This window comes from Hemiscyllium ocellatum, chromosome 7 (assembly GCF_020745735.1).
Source record: "Hemiscyllium ocellatum isolate sHemOce1 chromosome 7, sHemOce1.pat.X.cur, whole genome shotgun sequence".
NCBI lineage: Eukaryota > Metazoa > Chordata > Chondrichthyes > Orectolobiformes > Hemiscylliidae > Hemiscyllium > Hemiscyllium ocellatum.
The window spans coordinates 115594505-115619560 of NC_083407.1; the positions used below are offsets into that span (position 1 = coordinate 115594505).

General features: G+C 44.6%; 1 protein-coding gene across 1 annotated transcript in view; it reads left to right on the plus strand.

Moving 5' to 3' along the window:
- cps1 (carbamoyl-phosphate synthase 1, mitochondrial) overlaps window positions 1-25056 on the plus strand; it is a 183387-nt gene that overhangs the window by 121033 nt on the left and 37298 nt on the right. The window contains exons 21-25 of the mRNA XM_060827706.1: window positions 5053-5171; window positions 13763-13904; window positions 14698-14763; window positions 14850-14913; window positions 21490-21671. Coding sequence (XP_060683689.1) covers window positions 5053-5171; window positions 13763-13904; window positions 14698-14763; window positions 14850-14913; window positions 21490-21671 — 573 coding nt within the window. The remainder of the gene's footprint in view (window positions 1-5052; window positions 5172-13762; window positions 13905-14697; window positions 14764-14849; window positions 14914-21489; window positions 21672-25056) is intronic.

The window sequence follows — 25056 nt, forward strand, 5'->3', positions numbered from 1 at the left end:
ATCTGCCATTGTTCTGCCCAATTTACTAGCTGATCTATATCAGACTGTAGCCTGAGATTATCCTCCTCACTTTCAACAACACGACTAATTTTCAGCTCAGAAACAAACTGAGTAAGTGTACCTTTTACATTCACATCCAGGTCAATAATGTACATAATGAGCAGTAAGGATCCCAGCACCAATCCTGTTGTACACTGCTGATTACAGTCTTCCAATCACAAAAACAACTCTCTGCCAAGACCCTTTGCCTGATCTTAGCAAGCCAGTTTTTGGGTCCATTCTGCCAAATGTTTTTGGATTAGATTAGATTACTTACAGTGTGGCAACAGACCCTCCGGCCCAACAAGTCCACACCAACCCTCCGAAGACCCACCCAGACCCATTCCCCTACACCTAACACTATATGGGCAATTTTGCATGGTCAATTCACCTAACCTGCACATTTTTTTGGACTGTGGGAGGAAACCGGAGCACCCGGAGAATGTGCAAACTCCACACAGACAGTTGCCTGAGGCGGGAATTGAACCCTGGTCTCTGGCGCTGTGAGGCAGCAGTGCTAATCACTGTGCCACCGTGGATCCCATAGACTCTAATCATTTGGACAAGCCTATTATGTGGGACCATGTCAAAGGCCGTACTGAAGTCCACATAAGCCACATCAACTGCATAACCAGCGTCACTATATTTATTCACCTTCTTTTAAAAAAAAACTCAATCTTAATTTATCAGACAGAATCACCCTTTAACAAATATGTGCTGACTATCCCTGATCAGTTTTTTCCAAGTGTTGATTAATCCTTTCCTTCGAAATTTTTTCCAATAATTTCCCTACCACTGACTTCAGACGTAACTGGCTTTGTAATTACCTGGCCTATTTCTGCTGCGCTTCTTGAACAAAGAAATCATAATAGATATAATCCAGCCATCTGGCCCTTCACCAATGACTAGCAAAGTATTAAATACAAAGGAACCTCGAACATACAAATGAGTCGGGTGAGCAGTATTTTGTTCGGATAATCGATTTGACCTTAAACAAGGGAGCCATACTGATCTAACGCTGTTTGTTTAAATCTATAAATCTGATGAGTCTGCTGTTTAAGCAAACTAATCTTTGAATTCTGCAAAGTGCTGGTTAAACTGAGAAGGACTAAACCCTTACCATCACATTAGTACATGAAATCCCAGCATTAAGCAAGGTCCCGAACAGCTTCTACAATCATAAGAGCATTTGTCAGTCTCCCGATAAAAAGACAGAAGCACCACCTCGCGCATGTGTTTCCTTTCTCTGCTTTTTTTTATTCCACGAACGGCCCGGTAACCATAAGACATAGGAGTGGAGGTAAGGCCTTTGGCCCATCGAGTCCACTCCGCCATTTAATCATGGCTGATGGGCATTTCAACTCCGCACGTAAAGTGACGGGAATAAAGCATTTAGTTTTTCAAAGAGCTGTGTAACTAACCCTTACGTAGAAAAGAAAATCCAGATGCTGTTGCTTGAATTGATTGTGTTTCTTTGTTTTTTCCTGTGTTTTCACATGTTCTTCAGTACAGGAGTCTGAATTCACTTACCTCTTTGATGTAATGTTTTCATGGAATCTTGAGGTCTTGTTCGGATAATCCGAAATTTGGATAATTGATGTGCGGTTAATCGAGGTTCCTCCTGTATATTAGCCAGGGTCCCATCTGTCTGTTTCCTGACCTTTCATTTGCAGTCTGGGATATATCAGGCCCCTGGGGATTTGTACACATTTATGCCCAATAATGTGCATTTTGAAAGGTCAAGTATAGGTTGAAGTTAGACAGCGAATGGCAAAGCTCTTAAGAGTATTGATAATGCAGAGGGATCTTGGTGTGCAAGTTCACAGATCATTGAAGGCAGCAGTGCAAATAGATTAGTGAAAAAGGCCTATGGTATGGTTGCCTTCATTGGAAGGGACATTGAGGTACACTGCATCTTTATAGGACTTTAGTTAAGCCACTCTTGGATTATTGCATGCAGTTCTGTTTACCATACTACCAGAAGGATGTGGATCATTTGGAGAGGGTACAGAAAAGGTTTATCAAAATGTTAGGAGAAAGTGAGGGCTGGAGATCAGAGTTGAGAGTATGGTGCTGGAAAAGCACAGCAGGTCAGGAAGGACTTATGCCTGAAACATCGATTCTCCTGCTCCTTAGATGTTATCAAGACGTTGTCTGGTGTGGGTGATTTTAGCAATGTTGTAGAAAATCATGAGGGGAATAGATAGAGGAAATAAACAAAGATTTTTCCCTGAGGTGGGGGAGCCTAGAACTAGAGAGCATAGGTTTAGGGTGAACACAGAACATTACAGTGCTATATAGGCCCATCATCCCTTGATGTTGCGCCAACCTGTGGAATCAATCTGAAGCCTATCTATCCTATGTTATACCATTTTCATCCATATATTTATCCAATGATCATTTAATTGCCCTTAACATCGGTGAGTCTACTACGGTTGCAGGGAGGGATGTTCCATGGCCTTACTATCTCCCTGAGTAAAGAAACCACCTCTGATATCTGTCTTATATCTGTCACCCCTCAGTTTAAAGCTATGTCCCCTCATGTTAGCCATTGCCATCCGAGAAAAAAGGCTCTCACCGTCCACCCTATCTAATCCTTTAATTATCTCATACGTCTCAATTAATTTACCTCTTAACCTTCTTCTCTAACAAAAACAGCCCTCCAGTCCTTCAGCCTTTCCTCACAAGACCTTCCCTCCATACCAGGCAGCATCCTAGAAAATCTCCTCTGACTCCTTTCCAACGTTTCCACATCTTTCCTATAATGTGGTATCGAGAACTTTATGCAATACTCCCAAGTGTGGCCGCACTGTAGTTTTGTACAGCTGCAATATGACCTCATGGCTCCAAAACTCAATCCCTCTGGGCGGCACGGTGGCACAGTGGTTAGCACTGCTGCCTCACAAGTGCCTGAGACCCCGGTTCAATTTCTGACTCAGACGACTGATTGTGTGGAGTTTGCACATTCTCCCCATGGGTTTCCTCCAGGTGCTCCGGTTTCCTCCCACAATCCAAAAATGTGCAGGTTAGGTGGATTGGCCATGCTAAATTGCCCGTAGTGTTAGGTAAAGGGGTAAATATAGGGGTATGGGTGGGTTGCGCTTCAACGGGTCGGTGTGGACTTGTTGGGCCGAAGGGCCTGTTTCCACATTGTAAGTAATCTAATCTAATCTAATAACAACCCTATCAACCTGGGTGGTAACTTTCAGGGAACTATGTACATGGACACTGAGATCTTTCTGCTCATCTACACTGCCAAGAATCTTACCATTAACCCAGTACTCTTTATTTGTGTTGTTTCTTACACTTTCTGCATTTACCACCTCTCAGCCCAGCTCTGCAGCTTATCTCTGTCCCTCTGTAACCTTCAACATCCTTCAGCACTATCCACAGCTCCACCAACCTTCGTGTCATCTGCAAATTTACTAACTCATCCTTCTACGCCCTCCGCTAGGACATTTATAAATAATGACAAACAACAGTGGCTCCAAAACAGACACCACTAGTAACTCAATCCCATGCCTGTGTATTATGTGCAATAGGGTTGAGTGTGTGCTGCTGGAAAAGCACAACAGGTCAGGCAGCATCCGAGGAGCAGGAGAATCAACATTTCGGCCATAAGCCCTTCATTGCCGAAACATTGATTTTTCCCTCTCAACCCTGATCTCCAGCATCTGCAGTTGTCACTTTCTCCTATGCTCAAAGAACTTAATAAGATTTGTAAGGCATAACCGACCATTCACAAAACCATGTTGACTATCCCTAATTAACTTATTCCTCTCTGGATGATGATAAATCCTATCTTTTATAACCTTTTCCAAACCTTTACGCATAACAGAAGTAAGGCTCACTGGTCTATAAATACCCGGGTTGTCTCTAATCCCCTTCTTGAACAAGGGGGCAGCATTTGCTATCCTCCAGTCTTCTGGCACTATTCCTGTAGACAATGAAGACATAAAGATCAAAGCCTAAGGCTCTGCAATCTCCTCCCTGGCTTCCCAGAGAACCTTAGGATAAATCCCATCTGGTCCAGGGGACTTGTCTATTTTCACATTTTCCAGAATTGCTAACACCACCTCTTTGTGAACCTCAATCCTGTCTAGTCTAATAGTCCGTATCTCAGTATTCCCTTTGACAATATCATCTTTTTCCAGTGTGAATACTGATGACATATTTATTTAGTGCTTATCTTATCTCCTCTGACTCCACGCACAACTTCATGCAGATCATGTCCACTGCTCTGCCTTCATCAATAGTCTTTTGTTACTTCTTCAAAAAACTCATTCAAGTTATTGAGACACTATTTCCCACACACAAAGCCATGTTGACTATCCCTAATCAGTCCTTGCCTTTCTAAGTACATGTAACTCCTGTCCCTCTGAGTCCCACTTTCCAACATTGATGCCCACCACTGATGTCAGGGTCACTGGTGTATAGTTCCCTGGATTTTGCTTACGCCCTTTCTTTAAAAATGGCACCACCTTAGCCAACCTCTAGTCTTCTGGAACCTCAACTGTGGTGATTAATGATATAAATATCTCAGCAAACAGACCAGCAGTCACTTCTCTAGCTTCTTGCAGAGTTCTCTTAATGTGTTCATAAAAAGCGTTGGGGTTTTCCTTGATTCCTTTTGCCAAAGATATTCCTTGGCCCTCCTTTGCCTTCCTTCTTTCTTTTAAAAGCAATAGCCTACACTCTGTAATTTTGATGACCCTCTCCTGTTTTTAGTGTTCTGTACCTGACATATTTTCCTTTTCTTTCTCTTCCTGTATCAAACTCACAATAACCATTGACGGACTGTACTTACTGCCCTTGCCATTCACTCTTAAATGAGCATGCTGGACCTGAATTCTCACTATACTACTTTTAAAAGAGTCCCACTTTCTGAATGTAGATTTACCTGCGAGAAGCCTCATTCGGTTCCTTGGGGATAGCGTTGGTTTGTGTGGTATTTTGTGTGTGGACCTCCCAGGAGATTCTCACGAGCTGTTGCTGATACTCCTTTCCCTGCAGGCCTTACACAGCGGGATCTCAGTGGATGAAATTTATGACCTGACTGCTATTGACAAATGGTTCTTGTACAGACTGAAGCAAATAGTGACGCTGGAGAAAGAGTTAACCAAACACAACAGGTAAATGCCCAGAATGATTGGAACATGCAGTTATGTGCATTGAGCTGTGGAACACACCCAGTCAGAAGGGCCAAGAGAGTGGTGATGTGAAAACTGGTGTGAAAAGTTCAAGGAATGTCTCACAGCTATTCTGAAAGCTGTTTGGGAAACCTCCAAAGATATTGGCATCCTGCTTGCTCACCTGTGCATCTCCGGCAAAACATGGGTGCTCTGGGGATCTTCCTCTGTGCGCTCATTGTTGTGCACCCCAGTTGCTGTGTTCAGCCATCACCAGCTTTATTCGTTCTGTCCCACACATTAGAGGCTCTGCCTTTGCATCCTGCTGATCTGGCTTGTTATGAAGCAATCCTGGTAAGTAATTCCATGGAGAACGAAGGATCGTATGACAAAAGTGTACAATCCCGTGTTTCACTGAGGAAGTTAAGGTTGGAGCAAGTCAAAAAGACCATAAGATGTAAAGGCAGGATTAGGCCAATTGGTCCATTGAGTCTGGTTCCAACATTCAATCATGGCCGAAATGTTTCTCCGTTCCATTTTCCTGCTTTTGCCCATAGCCCTTGATTCCCTTAACAATCAAGAACTTATATATGTCTGTCTTAAATGCACTCGTAACTTAGCTCCACAGCCTAATGCAGCAGTGAATCACCACTGGCTAATGAGATTTATCCTCTTTTGAGTTCAAAAGAGTCGTTCTTTCACTGAGGCTGTCTCTTCAGGTTCTAGTCTCTCCTCTTAGTGGAAAAATCGTCTCCATGTCCACTCTATCCAGGCCTCTCAGTATTTTGCAAGTTTTAGTCAGATCCTCGTCACCCTTCTAGATTCCATTCAGTTCAGACTCTGCATGTTCAGCTACTCCTCATATGACAAGCACTTCATCCATAGGATCATTCTTGGAAACTTCGTTGGATACCCTCCAACCCCAGAAAATCCTTCCTTAGATACGGGGCCCAAAACTGATCACAGTATTCCAAATGCAGTCTGTCAAGAGCATTATACAGCTTTGGTAATACATTTCTGCTTTTCTGTTCCAACCCTCTTGAGATGAATGCAAACATTACATTTCCTTCCTAACTACCAACTGAACCTGCACGTTAACCTCCAGAGTATCTGGAACTAGGACTCCCAAGTCCCTCTGTTCTTCAGATTTCTGAAGCCTTTCCCCTTTTTAGAGTCTACGCCTCGACTCTTCCCACCAAAGTGTATAACCTCACACTTTGACATATTGGTATTCCAAATGCCACTTCTTTGCCCACTCATCTAGCCAAGTCACTCTGGCCGCTTCCTCAACACTTGGATTAGATTAGATTAGATTCCCTACATTATGGAAACAGGCCCATTGGCCCAACAAGTCCACACTGACCGTGTGACCAGTAACCCACCCAGATCCATTACCCTACTATGGACAGTTCACCCAACCTGCATATTTTTGGATTGTGGGAGGAAACTGGAGCACCCAGAGGTGTTTCCTCACCCGGAGAAAACCTGCACAGACAGTCGACTGAGGCAGGAATCGAACCCGGGACCCTGGCGCTGTGAGGCAGCAGTGCTAACCACTGAGCCACCGTGCCGCCTTGTCCCTCTGCCTCTCTTTGTGTTATCAACAAACGTAGCAACAATGCCCTCCGTTCCTTCACCCAGGTTGTTATTGTATGATGTGAACAGTTGTGGTCCCAACATGGACATTGCAAAATTCCATTAGTGCCACCTTGATAAAGACCCCCTTTGTCCTCTGCTTTCTGCCAGTCAGCCGGTGATCTAACCATGCCAGAACCTTGGCCCTAACACCACGGCTCTTATTTTATTTAGCAGCTTCCTGTGCAGCACCTTGTCAAAGGCCACCTGGAAATCCAAATCTACTGGCCCTCCTTTGTCTAACTTGTGTTAAATGTGTTAGAAATTTGAATGGCGGAGAAAATTAGTAAGGAGATGCAGGACAACAGAAGCTGAGGTTGTTCATGACGTTGGTGAGGCCTCTTCTGCAGTGCACCGTCCAGTTCTGGTTGCCTTGCTGCTATAAGAAGGATATTATCCAGCTGGAGAGGATTCAGAAAGGATTTACCAGAGTGTAGCCAGGAATGGAAGATTTGAGTATCGGGAGAGACTGAACAGTCTGGGTCTTTTTTCATTGGAGCATAGGAGGTTGAGGGGTGACCTGAAAGAGTTCTTTTTAAATCATGAAGGGTACAGCTAAGGTGAATGGCAGATGTCTTTTCCCTAGGGTGGGGGATTTCAAGCCAAGGGGGCATACTTTTAAGATGTGAGAATAAAGAATTAAAAAGGACATGAGGAGCACCTTTTTTGACACGGAATGGTTCGTGTGCGGAATGAACTTCCAGAGGAAGTGGTGGATGCAGGTACAGTTACAATATTTAAAATACATTTGAATAAATACATGAATAAGAGAGGTTTGGAGGGATATGGGCCAGGTGCAGGCAGGTGGGGCTAGTTTAGTTTGGGATTATGATCAGTTTGGATTGTTGAACTGAAGGGTCTGTTTACGTGCTGTAGGACTCTTTATGATAAAGAAGTAAATACATAAAGGGATCTTTGGTCCCTTTTGAGGATTAGACAAGGGAATTCATGATGAGAAACAAGGGAATGGCAGAGAATGTACACAAATCATTTGTATCTGTCTACACCGTCGAACCATAGAAAAGTTTTGGCCCATGCCAAGGCCATTTAGCTTATTGTGATAGTAGTAATCATAGTAACCATCGCCAGGGGAGACATGAAGCATCATAAGAAGAATATGAAATCAAGAAGCAGAAGGGAGAGAAGAACTTAAAACGACAGTATAAATAGACAAATTAGTCAGAAAATATGCTGTGCACCCTTTTGGTCTTAAAAGAATTAGCTGCAGACTTTTTTGTTTCTCTGAGGGTAGTGAATCTATGGATTTCTGTACCACAGGACTGCTGAGGCTGGGTCATTAGGTACATTCAAGATTGAAACAGACCGAGTTCTAATTACTAAACGGCTCAAAAGATGATAGGGAAGGCAGGAACATGGAGTTGGAAATGATCATATCAGCCAATGGCACAGCAAAACTCAATGGCCAAATAGCCGCCTCCTTCCCCTACATCTTATGGTTTTATGATGGGTTGGTCTTAATTTCCCTTCATCCAGGAATGGTCCTGAGGACTAGAAATCACAAAGGTGAGATAAAGAAAGCAAATTGAGTTAGTCTGACCCTGGTCTTGGGAAAATGTCAGAATCCATTTTTAAGGAAGTTGTAGCTTACAACAATCAGGCAGAGTCAGCATGGTTTTGTGAAAAGGAAGTCATCTTAGACACATTTATCGGAACTCTTTGAGGGTATAGCAAGATAGAGTGGATAAAGCAGAGCTAGTAAATGTAGTTTATCTGGATTTCCATAAGTGGCTCAGTGGTTAGCACTGCTGCCTCACAGCGTCAGGGACCTGAGTTCAACTCCCACCTCAGGCGACTGACTGTGTGGAGTTTGCACATTCTCCCTGTGTCTGCGTGGGTTTGCTCTGGTTTCCTCCCACAGTCCGAAGATATGCAGGTTAGGTGAATTGGCTATGCTAAATTGCCCATGGTGTTAGGGGAATGGGTCTGGGTGGGTTGCTCTTCGGAGGGTCGGTGTGGACTTGTTGGGCCAAAGGGCCCGTTTCCATACTGTAGGGAATCTGATCTGATTCCGTCAGGTTGCTGAGGGAAGTGAGAGAGGAAATAGCTGGGACCATAACTGATACAGTTGCAGTGTCCTTCAGTATGGAGGACTGGAGAATTGCTAATGCTGTCCCCTTGTTTAAGAAGGGTAGCAAGGATAATCCAGGTAATTATAGACCGGTGAACCTGACGTCTGAGGTAGGGAAACTGCTGTTGAAGATACTGAGTGATAGGATCAATATACATTTGGAAGAAAATGAGCTTATCAGTGATCGGCAACGTGGTTTTGTACAGGGAAAAGGTCATGTCTTACCAACTTGAGGGAAGGGCTGTAGATGTCATATACATGGACTTAAGTAGGGCATTTGAAAAGGTTCCCCATGGTGGGCTGATGGAGAAGGTGAAGTCTAGGTGAAGGTGGGATCTAGGGTGTACTCGCTGGATGGATAGAGAACTGGCTGGGCAGCAGGATAGTAGTAATGGAAGGGAGTTTCTCAAAATGGAGAACTGTGACCAGTGGTGTTCCACAGGGATCCGTGTTCAGACCACTGTTTGTGATATACCTATGATCTGGAAGAAGGTATCGGTGACTTGATTAGCAACTTTGCAGATGACACTAAGATTGGTGGAGTAGAAGATGCTGAAGGGGACTGTCCGAGAATGCAGCAGAATATGGATGGATTGTAGAGATGGGCAGAGGAATGGCAGATGAAGATCAATTGGGGCAAACATGAGGTGATGCGTTTTGAAAGATCCAATTCAAGAATGACCTAGACAGCAAATGGAAAAGCCCTGGGGAAAAATTGATGTACAGAGAGATCTGGGTGTTCAGGTCCATTGTTCCCTGAAGGTGACAACGCAGGTCAATGGAGTGATCAAGAAGGCATACAGTACGCTTTCCTTCAATAGACGGGATAGTGAGTACAAGAGTTGGCAGGTAATGTTACAAAGAGAAAGTGAGGACTGCAGATGCTGGAGATCAGTGCGGTGCTTTAAAAGTACAGCAGGTCAGACAGCATCTGAGGATCAGGGGAATCAACGTTTCGGGCTTAAGCCCTTCATCAGGAACAGGTCATGTTACAGTTGTATAGGACTTTGGCCACATTTGGAATACTGCGTACAGTTCTGGTTGTCACATTGCCAAAAGGGTGTGGGTGCTTTGGGAAGGGTGCAGAGGGTTCACCAGGCTATTGGCTGGTCTGGAGAGTGCTAGCTATGGAGAGAGGTTGAGTAGATTAGGATTATTTTCATTAGAAAGACTTGAGATTGAGGGGGGACCTGATTGAGGTCTACAAAATCATAAGAGGTATAGACAGGGTGGATAGCAAGAAGCTTTTTCCGAGAGTGAGGGACTCGATTACTAGGGGTCACGAGCTCAAGGTGAGAGGGGAAAAGTTTAAGGGAGATATGCGTGAAAAGTTCATTACGCAGAGGGTGGTGGGTACCTGGAATGCATTACCAGCGGAGGTGGTAAGAGGTGGGCACGATAGCATCGTTGAGGATCTGTCTAGATAGATACATGAATGGGCAGGGAGCAGAAAATAGGCGACAGGTTTAGATAGAGGATCTGGATAGGCGCAGGCTTGGAGGGCGAAGGGCCTGCTCCTGTGCTGTAATGATCTTTGTTTTTTGATATGACTTATTAACGTAAATAGAGGACTCGTGAATTCGCAGGAAAAAGACTTGGCAAATGAGTCATTTTCAGCTGGCTAGATTGTAATTGGATGGCACAGTGGCTTAGTGGTTAGCACCGCTGCCTCACATCGTCGGGGGCCTCGGTTCGTTTCCAGCTCTGGGTGAATGCCTGTGTGGAGTTTGCACATTCTCCCCATGTCTGCTTGCATTTCCTCTGGGAGCTCTGGTTTCCTCCCACAGTGCAAAGATGTGCAGGGAAGGTGAATTTGCCATGCTAAATTGCCTACAGTGTTCAGGGATGTGTAGACTCAGTGCATTATTTAGGGGAAATGTAGAATAATAGGTTCGGGGAATGGCACTGGATGGGATACTGTTTGGAGAGTTGGTGTGGACTTGTTTGGGCCAAATAGCCTATTTCCACTAATTGTAACGATTCTATGATCTATGAATACATGAATGCCACAGAGGTCTTAACTGGGGCCTCAGCTATTTATTCCTCACCTCTGACTGCTTTTGTAGCCACAATATTTATACGCCAGGTCCCTTCAAAATGCTAATCATTACCATGACGCCTGAGTAATCTACATGAATCCTTAAGGACATAAATGTTGTGCAAGGGTGTCAAGACCCTGATATATGACCCTCACAATGATGTAACAGAGCATAAATAGCACAGTGTGGGCAGAGTTAGAAGAGACTAGACTACATTACACTAGATCAAACACATTACACTAGACCACGCTAGACCAGGTTGTGAAAGATTCTGTGATAGACTGCCATACATCAACACCCAAAGGGGATAGATTAGTCCTTATCTAATGTGGTTATCAGTTCGAGCCTGATATATCTCCGATTATTGCATATTAGCAGCATTTAATATTAATGAATAGTAACTAGTGTTGCTGTGATGCCCAAGCCTGAACATGGTTCTTGGACTTTGCCCTTTTCCTGACCAGTCTGTCTCAAATCCAAACTCATTGTGTGGCATCAAATCACATGATAGAAGACCTCATGGCAAGTGGTGAGAGAACTGGTGTGAAGGAGGAAACTTTTCGATCTTATCAGTCCCAAGATACACCTGTGTCCTGCGGTTAAAGGCAGGAGTGACCACTCACCAGCCCTCTTGGGGACCGGTTTTCAAACTGAGGACACCATGCCTTGTTTTGGAGCCTTACTAAATCAGATGATTTAATATAGTCACTCAAGTCTGCTGTCAGCGGTAGCAGATTCTATCCCATCTATTTCCTCTTGGTCAGACAGGAGAGGTGATGGTATTATCACTGGACTGTTAATCCAGAGAACCAGTTGTGGGGACGCAGCTTTGAATCCTGCCATAGCAGATGGTGGAATCTGAATTAAATAAAAATCTGAAATTACCAGTCTAATGATGACCATTGTTGATTGTCAGAAAAGCCTGTTTGGTTCACTGATGTCCGTTACGGAAGGAAACCGTCTTCCTTACCTAGTCTGGCAGAAGTGTGACTCCAAACCCACAACATGTGACTGAGTCTTAACTGTCCTTTGGGCAATTAGGGATGGGCAATAAATGCTTGGCTGAGCCAATGATAGCCTCCTCCCTCAAATGAAGACAACCCCTCCATTCAGATAAATGACCAAACATAGGGGACTGAAAATAGGAAAGCAAGCAGAGAAATGTTGGAAAAACAAAATATTTCCCCATATGCACTGACGAACGAAAAACAGGCAAATTGGATGGAATCAGTTGCAGCCAAACAACTTGCTTCCAGTTCAATGAAAAGCCAATGGACTCAAAACGTGGACTCTGATTTCTTTCCAAAAAAAAAGCTTCCAAACTGTTTTCTTTAATTCACTCACGGGATGAGGGCACCGCTGTCTAGGCCAGCATTTATTGTCCAGACGGCAGTTAAAAATTGACCACATTGCTGTGGGTCTGGAGTCATGTTTAGGCCAGACCAGGTAAGGATGGCAGATTCCTTCCCTAACCAAACAATTGACATTGGATTAATAGTGATCATGAGGCTGCTAATTCCTGGGTTCATTTTATTAATCCTGGGTCCCTTAACATGGGTCTCTGGATTAACAGGCAAGTGATAATACCACCAGGCTGCTGCCTCCTGCTGCGTTTTTCTGGAATTTCTATTTTTGTCTCATTTGTTCCTAGTAATGGGAGGTTCCAGTAGCAGCCCTGCTGAGTGAACAATAACTCACCAAATGATGCTGTGTTTGGACTTTATAAAGATCCTCTGGCTCTAGCCTCCTTAGAACCTTGGTCCAAAAGCAGACAGCCGAATTCCAGAGGGAGCCAAATAGAATAGAATTGCTATAATGTGGAAGCAGATCATTTGGCCCATTGAGTCCACGCCAACCCTCTGAACCCTACTTTATCCGTGTAACCCTGCATTTCCCATGGCTAAACCACCTAGCCTGCACGTTCCTGGACAATATGGGCAATTTAGCTTGACCAATTCACCTTATCTGCACATTTTTCGGACTGTGGGAGGAAACCGGAGCAAACGCATGTAGACATGGGGAGAATGTGCGAACTCCACACAAACTAGTCACCTGAGGGTGGAATTGAACCTAGGTCACCAGCGCTCTGAGGCAGCAGTGCTAACCACTGAGCCACCATGCTGATAGGAAGGGTAATGAACACAGTCCGATCGCACCATTGCAGCCACAAGAAGCTCCAGATGGGCCGGTCTTGGTTGTGCCTTGACCTGACCCCACACACACACACACACACACACACACGGCACGTGCCAGCCACAGAGCTCATAATGAGCACCGCTCGTTGAGTCAAACACCATTTATTTTTATTTTGAGAGGGTGCAGGGGAGGATGGCGAGTGCACAGTGAGGTCTCCCTGCTCTTGAACTGAAATCCTGTCAAAATGAGGACCACCATACCGTTTGCCTTCCTAACTGCCTGCTGCACGTGTGTCCTTGCACTCAGTGACTGGATTTAAAGGATACCCAGATCCTATTGTTTTGAGCTTTTCAGGCTGATGAGACGGTGCCAGATTCTGAGTCAGTGCTGCTTGATGAGTCAAAGGCTCAAGGTTCATGATTGTCTGGTCCAGGGTTTAATCCACAAGCAGTCTTGCCTTGCTTACCGATACGCCCATCCAATGCTTTATTACCAATGCATGACCAGACACAGGAAGAAAGCTTCCAATAAGACCTCCTTGTTTCCATTAAACCTGGGAAACCAGGAATGACCATTTCCTATTGGACCGATCCCAAACTGCTTGGCACTTCACCTGGGCGATGTTCCTGTGGGTTGTGAGTCTGTGCTTGAACTCTTCCCTCTAAATGAGCTTTAACAACTGTGATTTCCTCCAGCGAAACCATCCCAGACGAGTTGCTGTTGAAAGCCAAGCAAGATGGCTTCTCCGACCGGCAGATTGGAAACTGTATCGGCCTGACTGAACTCGATGCGAGGAAGCTGAGGACACAGAAGAACATTAAGCCACAGATTAAACAGGTTAGTCACTGTGCTTCAGATGCCTGTAAGGGTGTACTCCAAAGTCATGTCCTGTGCTTCAGTCACCTGTGAATGCATTGCGAGGCCAGTCCCTGTGTGTTTCAGTCACCTGTCGGAGTGTATTCAGAGCTCGGCGACTCTGCTTCTATTGTCTGTGAGTGTACGTGTGCTGGATTGAAATTGCCACTGGATTTGTGCTGCCTTAACAGTGACACTGTATGAATTTCGAGGAGCTTTTTAATATGAAAAGAGCTGTTTGTCAAGTTATTGCTGGAAAGTGAGAGAAGATTGGCCAGAGAGCTAGCACAGGCAGGATGAACTGAATGCTTCCCTTTACTGTAAAACTCTGAAGTTACCTTTTGGGATAGGGACACTGGACGGTGATATCCCCTCCTTGAAACCTGCAGAAACATAGGACAATTCAGTGCTGGGGATCCAGGCTCGGGGATATACTAGGCCCAATATCTCTCATTTCACCTGGAGATGGAATCCAAACAAATCAGCTAAATTCTAATAGTCATCGAGGATTGATTCATAAACCTGAAGTGAGAAAGGTAGGGAAGAGAGTTTTCACAGGTATGTAAGATAATAGATAGCATTTTTTCACAGACAGCAGAGATTACAAAAGCGGTGAAAGAGCTGAGGAGGGATAAATGAGGAAACGTCTAAAGATCGAGTGGCTAGTATGGAATGGGGAACATTATCTTTGAGTACTGGGGACTAAAGGTTTGACCTAAACTCAAGTGAGTTACCTGCTGTGCCATTCACTTGAGTCTGCTCCTTGTCTTTCTAGATTGATACCCTAGCTGCAGAGTACCCAGCAATCACCAATTACCTCTACTCCACGTACCATGGAGAGGTGAGTCTCATTAATGCAAATCTTTTTTTTAATGGTTTCTGTTGTCTGTTTGGATCAAAAATAGATGAAGGGTGTTTCTGTTTCAGGAGCATGACCTGGATTTTAATGACCACGGAATCATGGTGCTGGGATGTGGACCTTATCATATTGGTAAATACTTTTAAGATAATGTGGGTTGAATCTTATCAGGGTCTGTCTGATGTGGACTGTGGTGGGATGTGTGGTAGAATCAGACTGGAAGTCCTGCAAGGTGAGTTTCATCATCAAGATCATCTCGCTCTATCTTATATATTTACAATGCGCGGCAAGGTGAGATTCTCCCAGGCAGTGGCAAGGTGTTGTTTACTGCTTGTTACACTCCCAACTCGCCTCGTTACTATTCAGCCTCTTATCTTGCCAATCCCTCTCTTGCTTCTCTCTGCTCTGCCTCCTAAGCCAGACTCAGGGTACTGCTCCCTTGTCTTGTTGTTTAGCACGAAACCAGGAAGCTTGGCAAGTTAAAAGATTAGCGTTCATTCAGGGTTCCCAGCTTAGCAAGGGTAGAGCAGTCTTCCCAGACCCTGCTCAGGGCGGTCAGAGTCCGGATCCCCTCCACATAAAGGGTGAGGAGCTGAATGTCGGGCAGCCTACCATCCATCTTGACCTTCTCAGCGCCACTTGGAACTGGTTTCCTCCAAGAATGAGTGGGAGTCAGGTATTACAAGGACTAAAAAGTGGATGGTGCAGCTATTACGGTAGATGGAGATGGGGTGGTATTCTGAATGAGACAGTAGGCAGCACAGAAGGCATGCAAGGTGCCAGAGGTTAGGTGGGTGAGAGCGAGCAGGGAAGATATTGCAGGCAATAGTGAGAGTGGGAGAGTCGAGACTTGAGGGTAGAGTAGCAAGATGGTCTAATTGTGAGATATTAAAGAGAAGAGGGTACAATCGGAAGTGACAATATTTCTGTTGAATAAAGGGAACTATGAAGCTATGGGGGAGGAGCTGGCCAAAGTTCAGTGGTGCAATACGTTAGCAGGGATGACAGTGGAGGAACAATGGCGGATATTTCTGTGTATAATGCAGAAGTTGCAGGATCAGTTCATTCCAAAAAGGAAGAAAGATCCTAGGAGGAGGCATGGGTGGCCGTGGCTGACGAGGGAAGTTAAGAAACATATAAAGTTAAAAGAGAAAAAGTATAACATAGCAAAGATAAGTGGGAAAACGGAGGAATGGGAAGCTTTTAAAGAACAGCAGAGGATTACTAAGAAGGAAATACGCAGAGAAAAAAATGAGGTACGAAGGTAAACTGGCCAGTAATATAAAGGAGGATAGTAAAAGCTTTTTTAGGTATGTGAAAGCCAAAAATTGGTAAAGACTAAAATTGGGCCCTTGAAGACAGAAACAGGGGAATATTTTATGGGGAACAAAGAAACGGCAGAAGAATTGAATTGGTACTTCAGATCTGTGTTCACTGGGGAAGACACAAGCAATTTCCCTGAGGTAACAGGGACTGAAGGACCTGAACTGAAGGGAATTTATATTTGCTAGGAATTGGTGTTGGAGAGACTGTTAGGTCTGAAGGCTGATAAGTCCCCGGGCCTGATGGTCTACATCCCAGGGTACTGAAGGAGATGGCTCGAGAAATCGTGGATGCGTTGGTGATTATTTTCCAGAGTTTGATAGATTTGAGATCAGTTCCTGCGGATTGGAGGGTGGCTAATGTTGTACCACTTTTTAAGAAAGGTGGGAGAGTGAAAACAGGTAATTATAGACCAGTTAGTCTGACCTCAGTGGTGGGAAAAATGCTGGAGTCTGTTATAAAGGATGAAATTATGACACATCTGGATAGTACTAACAGGATAGGTCAGAGTCAGCATGGATTTATGAAGGGGAAATCATGCTTGACTAATCTTCTGGAATTTTTTGAGGATGTAACTCTGAAGATGGACGAGGGAGATCCAGTAGATGTAGTGTACCTGGACTTTATGAAAGCTTTTGATAAAGTCCCACACAGGAGGTTAGTCAGCAAAATTAGGGCGCATGGTATTGGGGGCAAAGTATTAACTTGGATTGAAAGTTGGTTGGCTGATAGGAAACAAAGAGCAGTGATAAACTGCTCCATTTTGGAATGGCAGGCAGTAACCAGTGGGGTACCACAGGGATCAGTACTGGGACCGCAGCTTTTTACAATATATGTTAATGATATAGAAGATGGTATTAGCAATAACATTAGCAAATTTGCTGATGATAATAAGCTGGGTGGCAGGGTGAAATGTGATGAGGATGTTAGGAGATTACAGAGTGATCTGGACAAGTTAGGTGAGTGGTCAGATGCATGGCAGATGCAGTTTAATGTGGATAAATGTATGGTTATCCACTTTGGTGGCAAGAACAGGAAGGCAGATTACTACCTAAATGGAATAAATTTAGGTAAAGGGGCAGTACAGAGTACAGTGTTCTTGTACAACAGTCAGTGAAGGTAAGCATGCAGGTACAGCAGGTAGTGAAGAAGGCTAATAGCATGCTGGCCTTCATAACAAGAGGGATTGAGTATAGAAGTAAAGAGGTTCTTCTGCAGCTGTACAGGGCCGTGGTGAGACCACATCTGAAGTACTCTGGTCTCCAAATTTGAGGAAAGACACTCTGGCTATTGAGGGAGTGCAGCATAAGTTCACGAGGTCAATTCCTGGAATGACGGGATTACTTTACACTGAAAGACTGGAGCGACTGGGCTTGCATACCCTTGAGTTTAGAAGACTGAGGGGGGATCTGATTGAGACATAGATCAGATTATTAAAGGTTTGGACACTCTGGAGGCAGGAGACATGTTTCCGCTGATGGGTGAGTGCCGAACCAGAGGACACAGCTTAAAAATACGGGGTAGACCATTTAGGACAGAGATGAGGAGAAACTTCTTCACCCAGAGAGTGGCGGCTGTGTGGAATGCTCTGCCCCTGAGGGCAGTGGAGGCCCAGTCTCTGGATTCATTTAAGAAAGAGTTGGATAGAGCTCTCAAGGATAGTGGAATCAAGGGTTATGGAGATGAGGCAGGAACAGGATACTGATTAAGGATGATCAGCCATGATCATATTGAATGGTGGTGCAGGCTCGAAGGGCTGTATAGCCTACTCCTGCACTTATTGTCTAAGACAGTGACTCTGAACCTGGCATAGTTCAGAAGGTCATTAACCTTCTTTCTACAGATGGCTGACACTACACTGACCTGAGTGGCATCCTTGGACCAGGCTGGCATTGCCTGTGTCATGGTCTCTAATGCTGCTCATGGGGGATAGGGGGGGTTGGTGGTGACAAGTGCTGCTTCTGCAGCATCCCATACAGTAGGACTTTCACCATCCTACCCACAAAACAGGCACTGATCTTACCCCGTGCACCACATCTGGGGCAAATGTGAGGAATTTTGCAGGACAGCTCCAGGCTGACAGTACTTGGCCACATGCACAAAGGGCTTTTCAAGATGGCGGCAGCAGCAGGGATTGTGGTCCTTTGGCTGATAGCCGCTGAGTGGCAGGTTGATCTGGGAATGGTGTATTGTAAGATTGGGCTAGAATCTAATGCGAGGGTCTCTATGGGAATGGGAATGTAGTTTGGTAATGTATAGTGAGAAAACTTACAAAGGCTTTGCAGTGGAAATCCCACCAAAAATCTCTGACCAGGATTTAACAAGGGAAATACAAGATTCACCCCCATAGATTGGCACAGTGCAGTCTGTGTCCATCTTTCCTCCCCCATCTCCATTGCAGAATGTAGCAATCATGTTTCTGTCCTAGCCAGAGCACTGAAACAGCCCTTCGCAAAGTCACAAAGGCCTGTGACAGCCGGCACTTTCCCTCCCTCTCCATCATCCACTGCAGTCTTGGAACACACCTCAGCATTGGGTTTTAAAGTCCAACATCTCCAACATGTGCCAAAACTGGGCGAACTGTCTCCTCAAGAACGTTGGTGAAGAGCTGCAGGCCATTTTGAAGGGGGAGGACAGACAGAGAGCAAGGTACATATTGGCGCCAACAACATAGATAGTAAAAGGAGTGAGGTCCCGAAAGCAAAATTTAGCAAATTAAAATGTACGTTATAGAACAGGACCCATAATCTCTAGATTATTTCCAGTGCTGCATGTCAGTGTGTACAGGAATAGGTGGTTAGTCTGTACGAATGCAGGGCTGGAGAGATGCTAGTGGAGAAAGGACTTTAGATTTCTTGGATATTGCGACTGTTTTTGAGAGCAGTGGAATCTGTACAAATTAGTTAGGTTCTTTTAACTAATTTGGGGTGGTGGTGGTGTAATTGAAGACTGATTTTAATAAGTTCAAGTATTACTTGGCCAAAGTGGACTGGGAGCAGATACTTCCGGATAGATCTGTCTCCGAACAGTGGGGTGCATTCAAGGAGGAACTATGGGGAGGAGAGGGCCAGCTTGACCCCATGAAGAAAAAGCATGGGGCCATCAAATCCCGGTGACAGATATACAGCAATGGATTAAGAGAAAGTGAAGGCTTTTAGCAAAAAGAAATGAGGGCTCAAAGCAGCAGAAGCCCTAGAAGAGCATAGAATGTATAAGAGGGATCTTAAAAGTGCAATTAGGAAAGCTAAATGGGGTTATGAAAGGATACTATCAAGTAAAATAAACAAAAGTTGTTTTATCAGTACATTAAGGGTAAAAGAAGAGAGTAGAGCCTATTAAGAGCCACAGTGGTAATTTGTACATGATGCTAGAGGATGTAGGTAGTGTTCTAAATGAATACTTTGTGTTGGTGTTCACTAATGAGAGGGACAGTGTGGGTATAGAAATCAGGAGGAAGATCTTCGATACAATTGAAAAAATTAGCATAGACTGAAGGGAGGTTCTGACTGGTCTTGCAGGCTTAAAAATAGATAACTCTTCAAGGTGGTTGCATGGGGCAAGGAAGGAAATAGCAGGGGTGTTTGCTATTATTTTCAGTTCCTCTCTGGCTACAAAACAGCCAGTGTGGGCACCATTATTCACGAAGGGAGCAAGGGATAAACCAAGAAACTACAGGCCAGTCAGTCTAATCTTGCTGTTGGGGAAATTGTTGAAAACAACTCTGAAGGACAGAATGAATCGGGAGTTTGGAGATGTCGGGATTAATCAAGAACAGTCAGCGTGGCTTTGTTAAGGGGAGGCCATATCTTGGTTGAGTTTTCAAAGACGTGCAGATGCGATCAATGCTTTTGATGTAATCTGCTTGGACTCCAGCAAGGCTTTTGTTAAGTCCTTCATGACAGACTGATTGCATAGCTAAGAGTCTGTAGGATCCACAGTTGACAGGAACTGACAGTTATGGTCAAAGAGTGTTTTTCTGACTGCAAATCTGTGTACAGTGGGATCCCACAGGGGTCAGTGTTGGGACTTGTTCTGTTTGTAGTTTGTATAAATGACTTAGACTTGAATGGAGGAGGGTCAATCACTAAGTTCGCAGATGTTACAAAAATTGGTAGGGTGATAAATAGTGAGAAAGATAGCCTTAGATTACAGCAGACTGTAGACGGGCTGGTCAGATGCTCTGATCAGTGAGAAGTAGAGTTCAATCCAGATAAATGTGAGATGATGCACTTTGCAAGGACTAAATGTGGCATCAAGGAACCTTAGCAAAACAGAAATCAGTAGGGAATCAGGGGTTAACTCTATGCAGGTGGAGTTATACCTGGCACATAAATTATTGTCATTGTTGGGGGTCAGTCATCTCAGCTCGAGGATATCTCTGCAATCATTCCTAAGGATCGTGTCCTCGGTCCAATCATCTTCATCATTGACCTTCCCTCCATCATAAGGTCAGAAGTGGGGATAGCTGTTGATGATTGCGTAATGTTCAGCATAATTTGTGACTCTAGGAATGATAAATTTGCAATGCAGCCAGTTAAGAGAAGGTTTGTTAATCCCTGGGATGGAGGGCTCACAAAAAGATCGAGCAGGTTGAGGCTATGCTTGTTGGAAGAATGGGAGCTGATCTTTTTGAAACATCTCCGATTCTGAAGGAGTTTGACAGGGCAGACGCTGAGAAGATGTTTCTATCATGGGACAATTGAGAACAAGTGGGCACATTTTTTCTTAAGGTGAAGGTAAGGAAGAATGTCTTCTCTCAGGGTTGTTAGTGTTGGGAATTCTCCTTCTCAGTCAGCAGTAGAGATTGAATAAATTCAAGGCTGAGTTGCATGGATTTTCCTTAACTGACTTGGGTGGACAGGCAGGCAGGAAGGTGGAGGAATCATGCCTTAACCAGAATAGCCAGGGTTTTAATAAATAGTGAAACAAGCTGCTCTGTAACTTGTCTGTGATTCATGTTCTATTCAATATGACTTCACTTGAAAATAATTCTTTGTGCGTGAGGTCCTTTTCAATTGGATGCTTGCTCTTTAAATGCGAATAGTCAATTGCTTTCTGTGCTTGGCTGCAGGAGAGTTTGATACTTGCATCAGGAGTGTTGTAGCAGCACAGGTACCTGCACATTGTGCATTTTCAGCAGTGGGAGACTTAACAATTACAAGAGAATTCTGTCAGAACAGAAAGGGCTGCGTGCAAGTTTTGAAAGGATCGTGCGATTCTATAAGAAACCCTCCGAGGCCGGTCTGTTGATTACCTTGTTTTATTTCCAGATGTTCTCTCCTGGTATATGTGTTTGTTAGCGGTAAATGGCCCAAGTACTTACTGCAGTTCTCCATATTCCACGTACAGTCACTCGTGTTTCAGAGCAGGATTTTGTGTCTGCAGGTAGCAGTGTGGAATTTGATTGGTGTGCTGTCTCCAGTATCCGCACCCTCAGACAGCTTGGGAAGAAGACTGTGGTGGTAAACCACAACCCAGAGACTGTGAGCACAGATTTTGATGAATGTGACAGGCTTTACTTTGAGGAGCTCTCGCTGGAAAGAATTCTGGATATTTATGAACAGGAGGTAAGACTCTGATTCCTCTTGCTCTTTGATGTCAGGGTATCTGCCAGTCTGCCCAGTAGATTTGTTCAGTAGTCTGATTGGGTGCCATTAAAATCATAAAACATAACTTATTCTTGAAGAAATTAGAATGATTAATGTTCTTTCTTAATTACAGTGGGTTGACTGGGTTGACAGTGAGGTGTATCAATGAGTTGACTGGGTTAACAACATTAATAAGATATATCAATGAGTCGACTTGGTTCAGAGTGAGATATTATCAGTGAGTTACCTCTGTTCACAGTGAGACGTAGAAGTGAGTTGAATGAGTTCACTGAGCAATGTATGAATGAGTTGTCTGGGTTCACCGTGAGTTGTATCAATGAGATGCCTGGGTTCACAGTCAATGATTTGAATGTGTTCACAGTGTGACGTTGCAGCAACTTTGCTAACAATTGCCACCCCACACTCAAAGTCACTTGGCCTACCTCGGACACCACCCTCCTCTTTCTTGACCTGTGCACTTCCATTTCCAGTGACAGTTTATGGACTGACATTTACTATAAACATACAGCTACCTGGGCTGTTCCTCATTTCACCCTGTATCCTGCAAAACTCCCATCCTGTTTTCCCAACTCCTCCGTCTCTGTCGCACCTGCTCTGACAAGGAGACTTCAAGCATCCTCCTATTTCAAACAATGTTTTGTTTCCCTCCTCTGTCATCCAGACAGCGCTCCACTGCACCTCCTCCATTCCTCACTCCACTGTTCTAAAACTTTCCCTTCCCCGAATATAATAAAGATAGAGCCCCCTCCTTGTCCTCACTTTCCACCCAGCTAACCCCCACATCCAACGTATCATCCTCAAACACTTCAGCCAACTCCAAATAGACCCTACACCCAGGACATCCTCCCCTTTCCCATCATGCTCTACCTTCCGGAAAGACATTCCCTTTGCCACCACTTGGTTTGCGCCACACTTCCCACCAACCCCTGCTTCACCCTACCTGCCCTAACGTACCTTAAGCTATAACTAAAGAAGATGCACCACCTCCCTCACCTTCATCTAGGGCCTCAAACAGACCTTCCAGGTGAGGCAGAGATTCACCAACATCTCCTCCAACCTAGTGTACTTTATCTCGTGTTCCCGATGTGGTCTTCTCTACATCGGTGAGACCAAATCTAGACTAGGCTACCGTCTGGCTGAGCTTCTTTGCCTAGCCTGAAATTGCCAGCCAGACCACCAGGTCTTGGTAATTTCCCCCCCTACTCCCCCTCTGACATGGCAATTCTCAGCCTCCTCCATTGCTGCAGTGAATCAGACTGTATATTGGAGGAACAACATCTTATCTTCGGCCTGAGAAGCCTACTGCCTGGAGGACTTATTTTGAGTTCCCAGATTTCAAATAACCTTCCCACCTACCCCCTGGCTCCTTTCCAGCCCCACCTCCTCTTTCATTTTACACTGACTCTTCCTTCCAGCTACCAATCGAACTCCTCTCTACCAACGACCCACCGGGTCGTACCCACTATCTGTGCCCACCTATCACTACCTCACCATTCCACTACTCTCCCTACCCCACCCCACTCCTCCCTGTTTATCTGTAGCTCCCCCTATCCCACATCTTGCCCTGAAGATGGGTTAACACCCGAAACATTGACCTTTCCACCTCCTGATGCTGCCTGGCTTGCTGTGTTCTTCCAACTTCCTGTTTGTCCACTGACATTTTGATGCATTGACTATGGTAACAGCATGATGAATCGATGGGTTGACAGTGCTTTCAGCGAAATATATCGACTGGTTTACTGGGTTCACAGTGAGATATAGCAATATGTTGACTGGGATCTGGAGACGCAGCATTGTGTGTCTGTGTTCAGTGTGATGTATCCATTTGTTGAATGTCCTCCCAGTGTGATACCTTATTGAGTTGACTGGCTTTATAGTGTGACATGTCCATGAGTTAATATGTTTTCACTGAGATTATATCAGTGAGTTGACTGGGTTTACAGGTGATGTAGGAGATTGCAGATGTTGGAGAAGTCAGAGTTGACAGCTGTGCTTCTCCCAGCACCACATTTTATTGGCTTTCACTGTAGAAGTGTCAATGATTTGAATGTGTTCACAGTGTGACGTTATAATGAGTTGACTGTGCTAACAGCAGGACATATCCATGGGTTGTGTGTGTTTTTTAGCGAGACATATTGTCATAGAGTCATAGCATGGAAACAGACCCTTTGGTCCAACTTGTCCATGCCAATCAGATATCTGAACCTAATCTAGTCCCATTTGCCAGCACTTCCCATCTATTTCTCAACCCTGTCTATTAATATCCCCATCCAGATGCCTTTCAGATGTTGCAATGTTACCAGCCTCCACCACTTCCTCTGGCAGCTCATTCCACACATGCACCACACTGCGTAAAAAAGGTGCCCTTTAGGTCCCTTTTTGATCTTTCCCCTCTCACCCTAAACCTATGCCCTCTAGTTCTGGACTCTCTCACCTCGGGGACAAGACCTTGTCTGTATATCCTATCCATGCTCCTCATGATTTTATAAACCTTTTATGAGGTTGTCCTACAGCCTCTGACGCTCCAGGGAAAACAGCCCCACCTTTATTCAACCTTTCCCTATAGCTCAAATCCTCCAACCCTGACAACATCCTTGTAAATTTTTTCTGAACCCTTTCAAGTTTCACAATTTCCATTTTTTTACATCTCTATGACTCGATAATCTTTTTTTTAAAGAAAAAATCCTGCCTAATTCTCTGTAATCTACCTTCAGTATCTCAAACTTTTTCCTTCCTATGTTGTTGGTTTCAATGTGTACAATGACCTCCTGCTGGCCCCCCTCTCCCCCTTGAGAACATTCTGCACCCTCTCTGACCCTGGCACCAGGGAGGCAACACTCTATTCTGATTTTTTTGCTGCTAGTCACCAACGTTTGTCTGTGCTTCAGACTAGAGAGTCCCTAACACAATCAATCTCTTGGAAACCGATGTATCCCTCATTGCATTCGAGCCAGTCTAGATACCATAAATTTGGCTGTTTGTGCTACGTTCCCCTGAGAATCCATCACCCCATACGTTTTCCAAAGCAGCACACTTGTTTGCTATGGGGATCGCCACAGGAGACTACTGCACTACCTGCCTACCCCTCTCACCTTTTCCTGGAGTTAACCCATCTCTGTGACTATATCCACAACTTTTCTCCCTTCCAAATCTGCCTTCCGTCACACCCCATTGCTCTTGTAAATCCCTCATTGTCTCTAAGTGTTGCTCCAATCGATGTGATAGGATTCGCAACCAGCAACATTTTATTGTAGATATAATCCTGAGTAACCCATAAACTCTCTCAACTCACACATCTGACATAAAGAGCCTATCACTCTACTGAAGGCCATTTTGCTCCTTT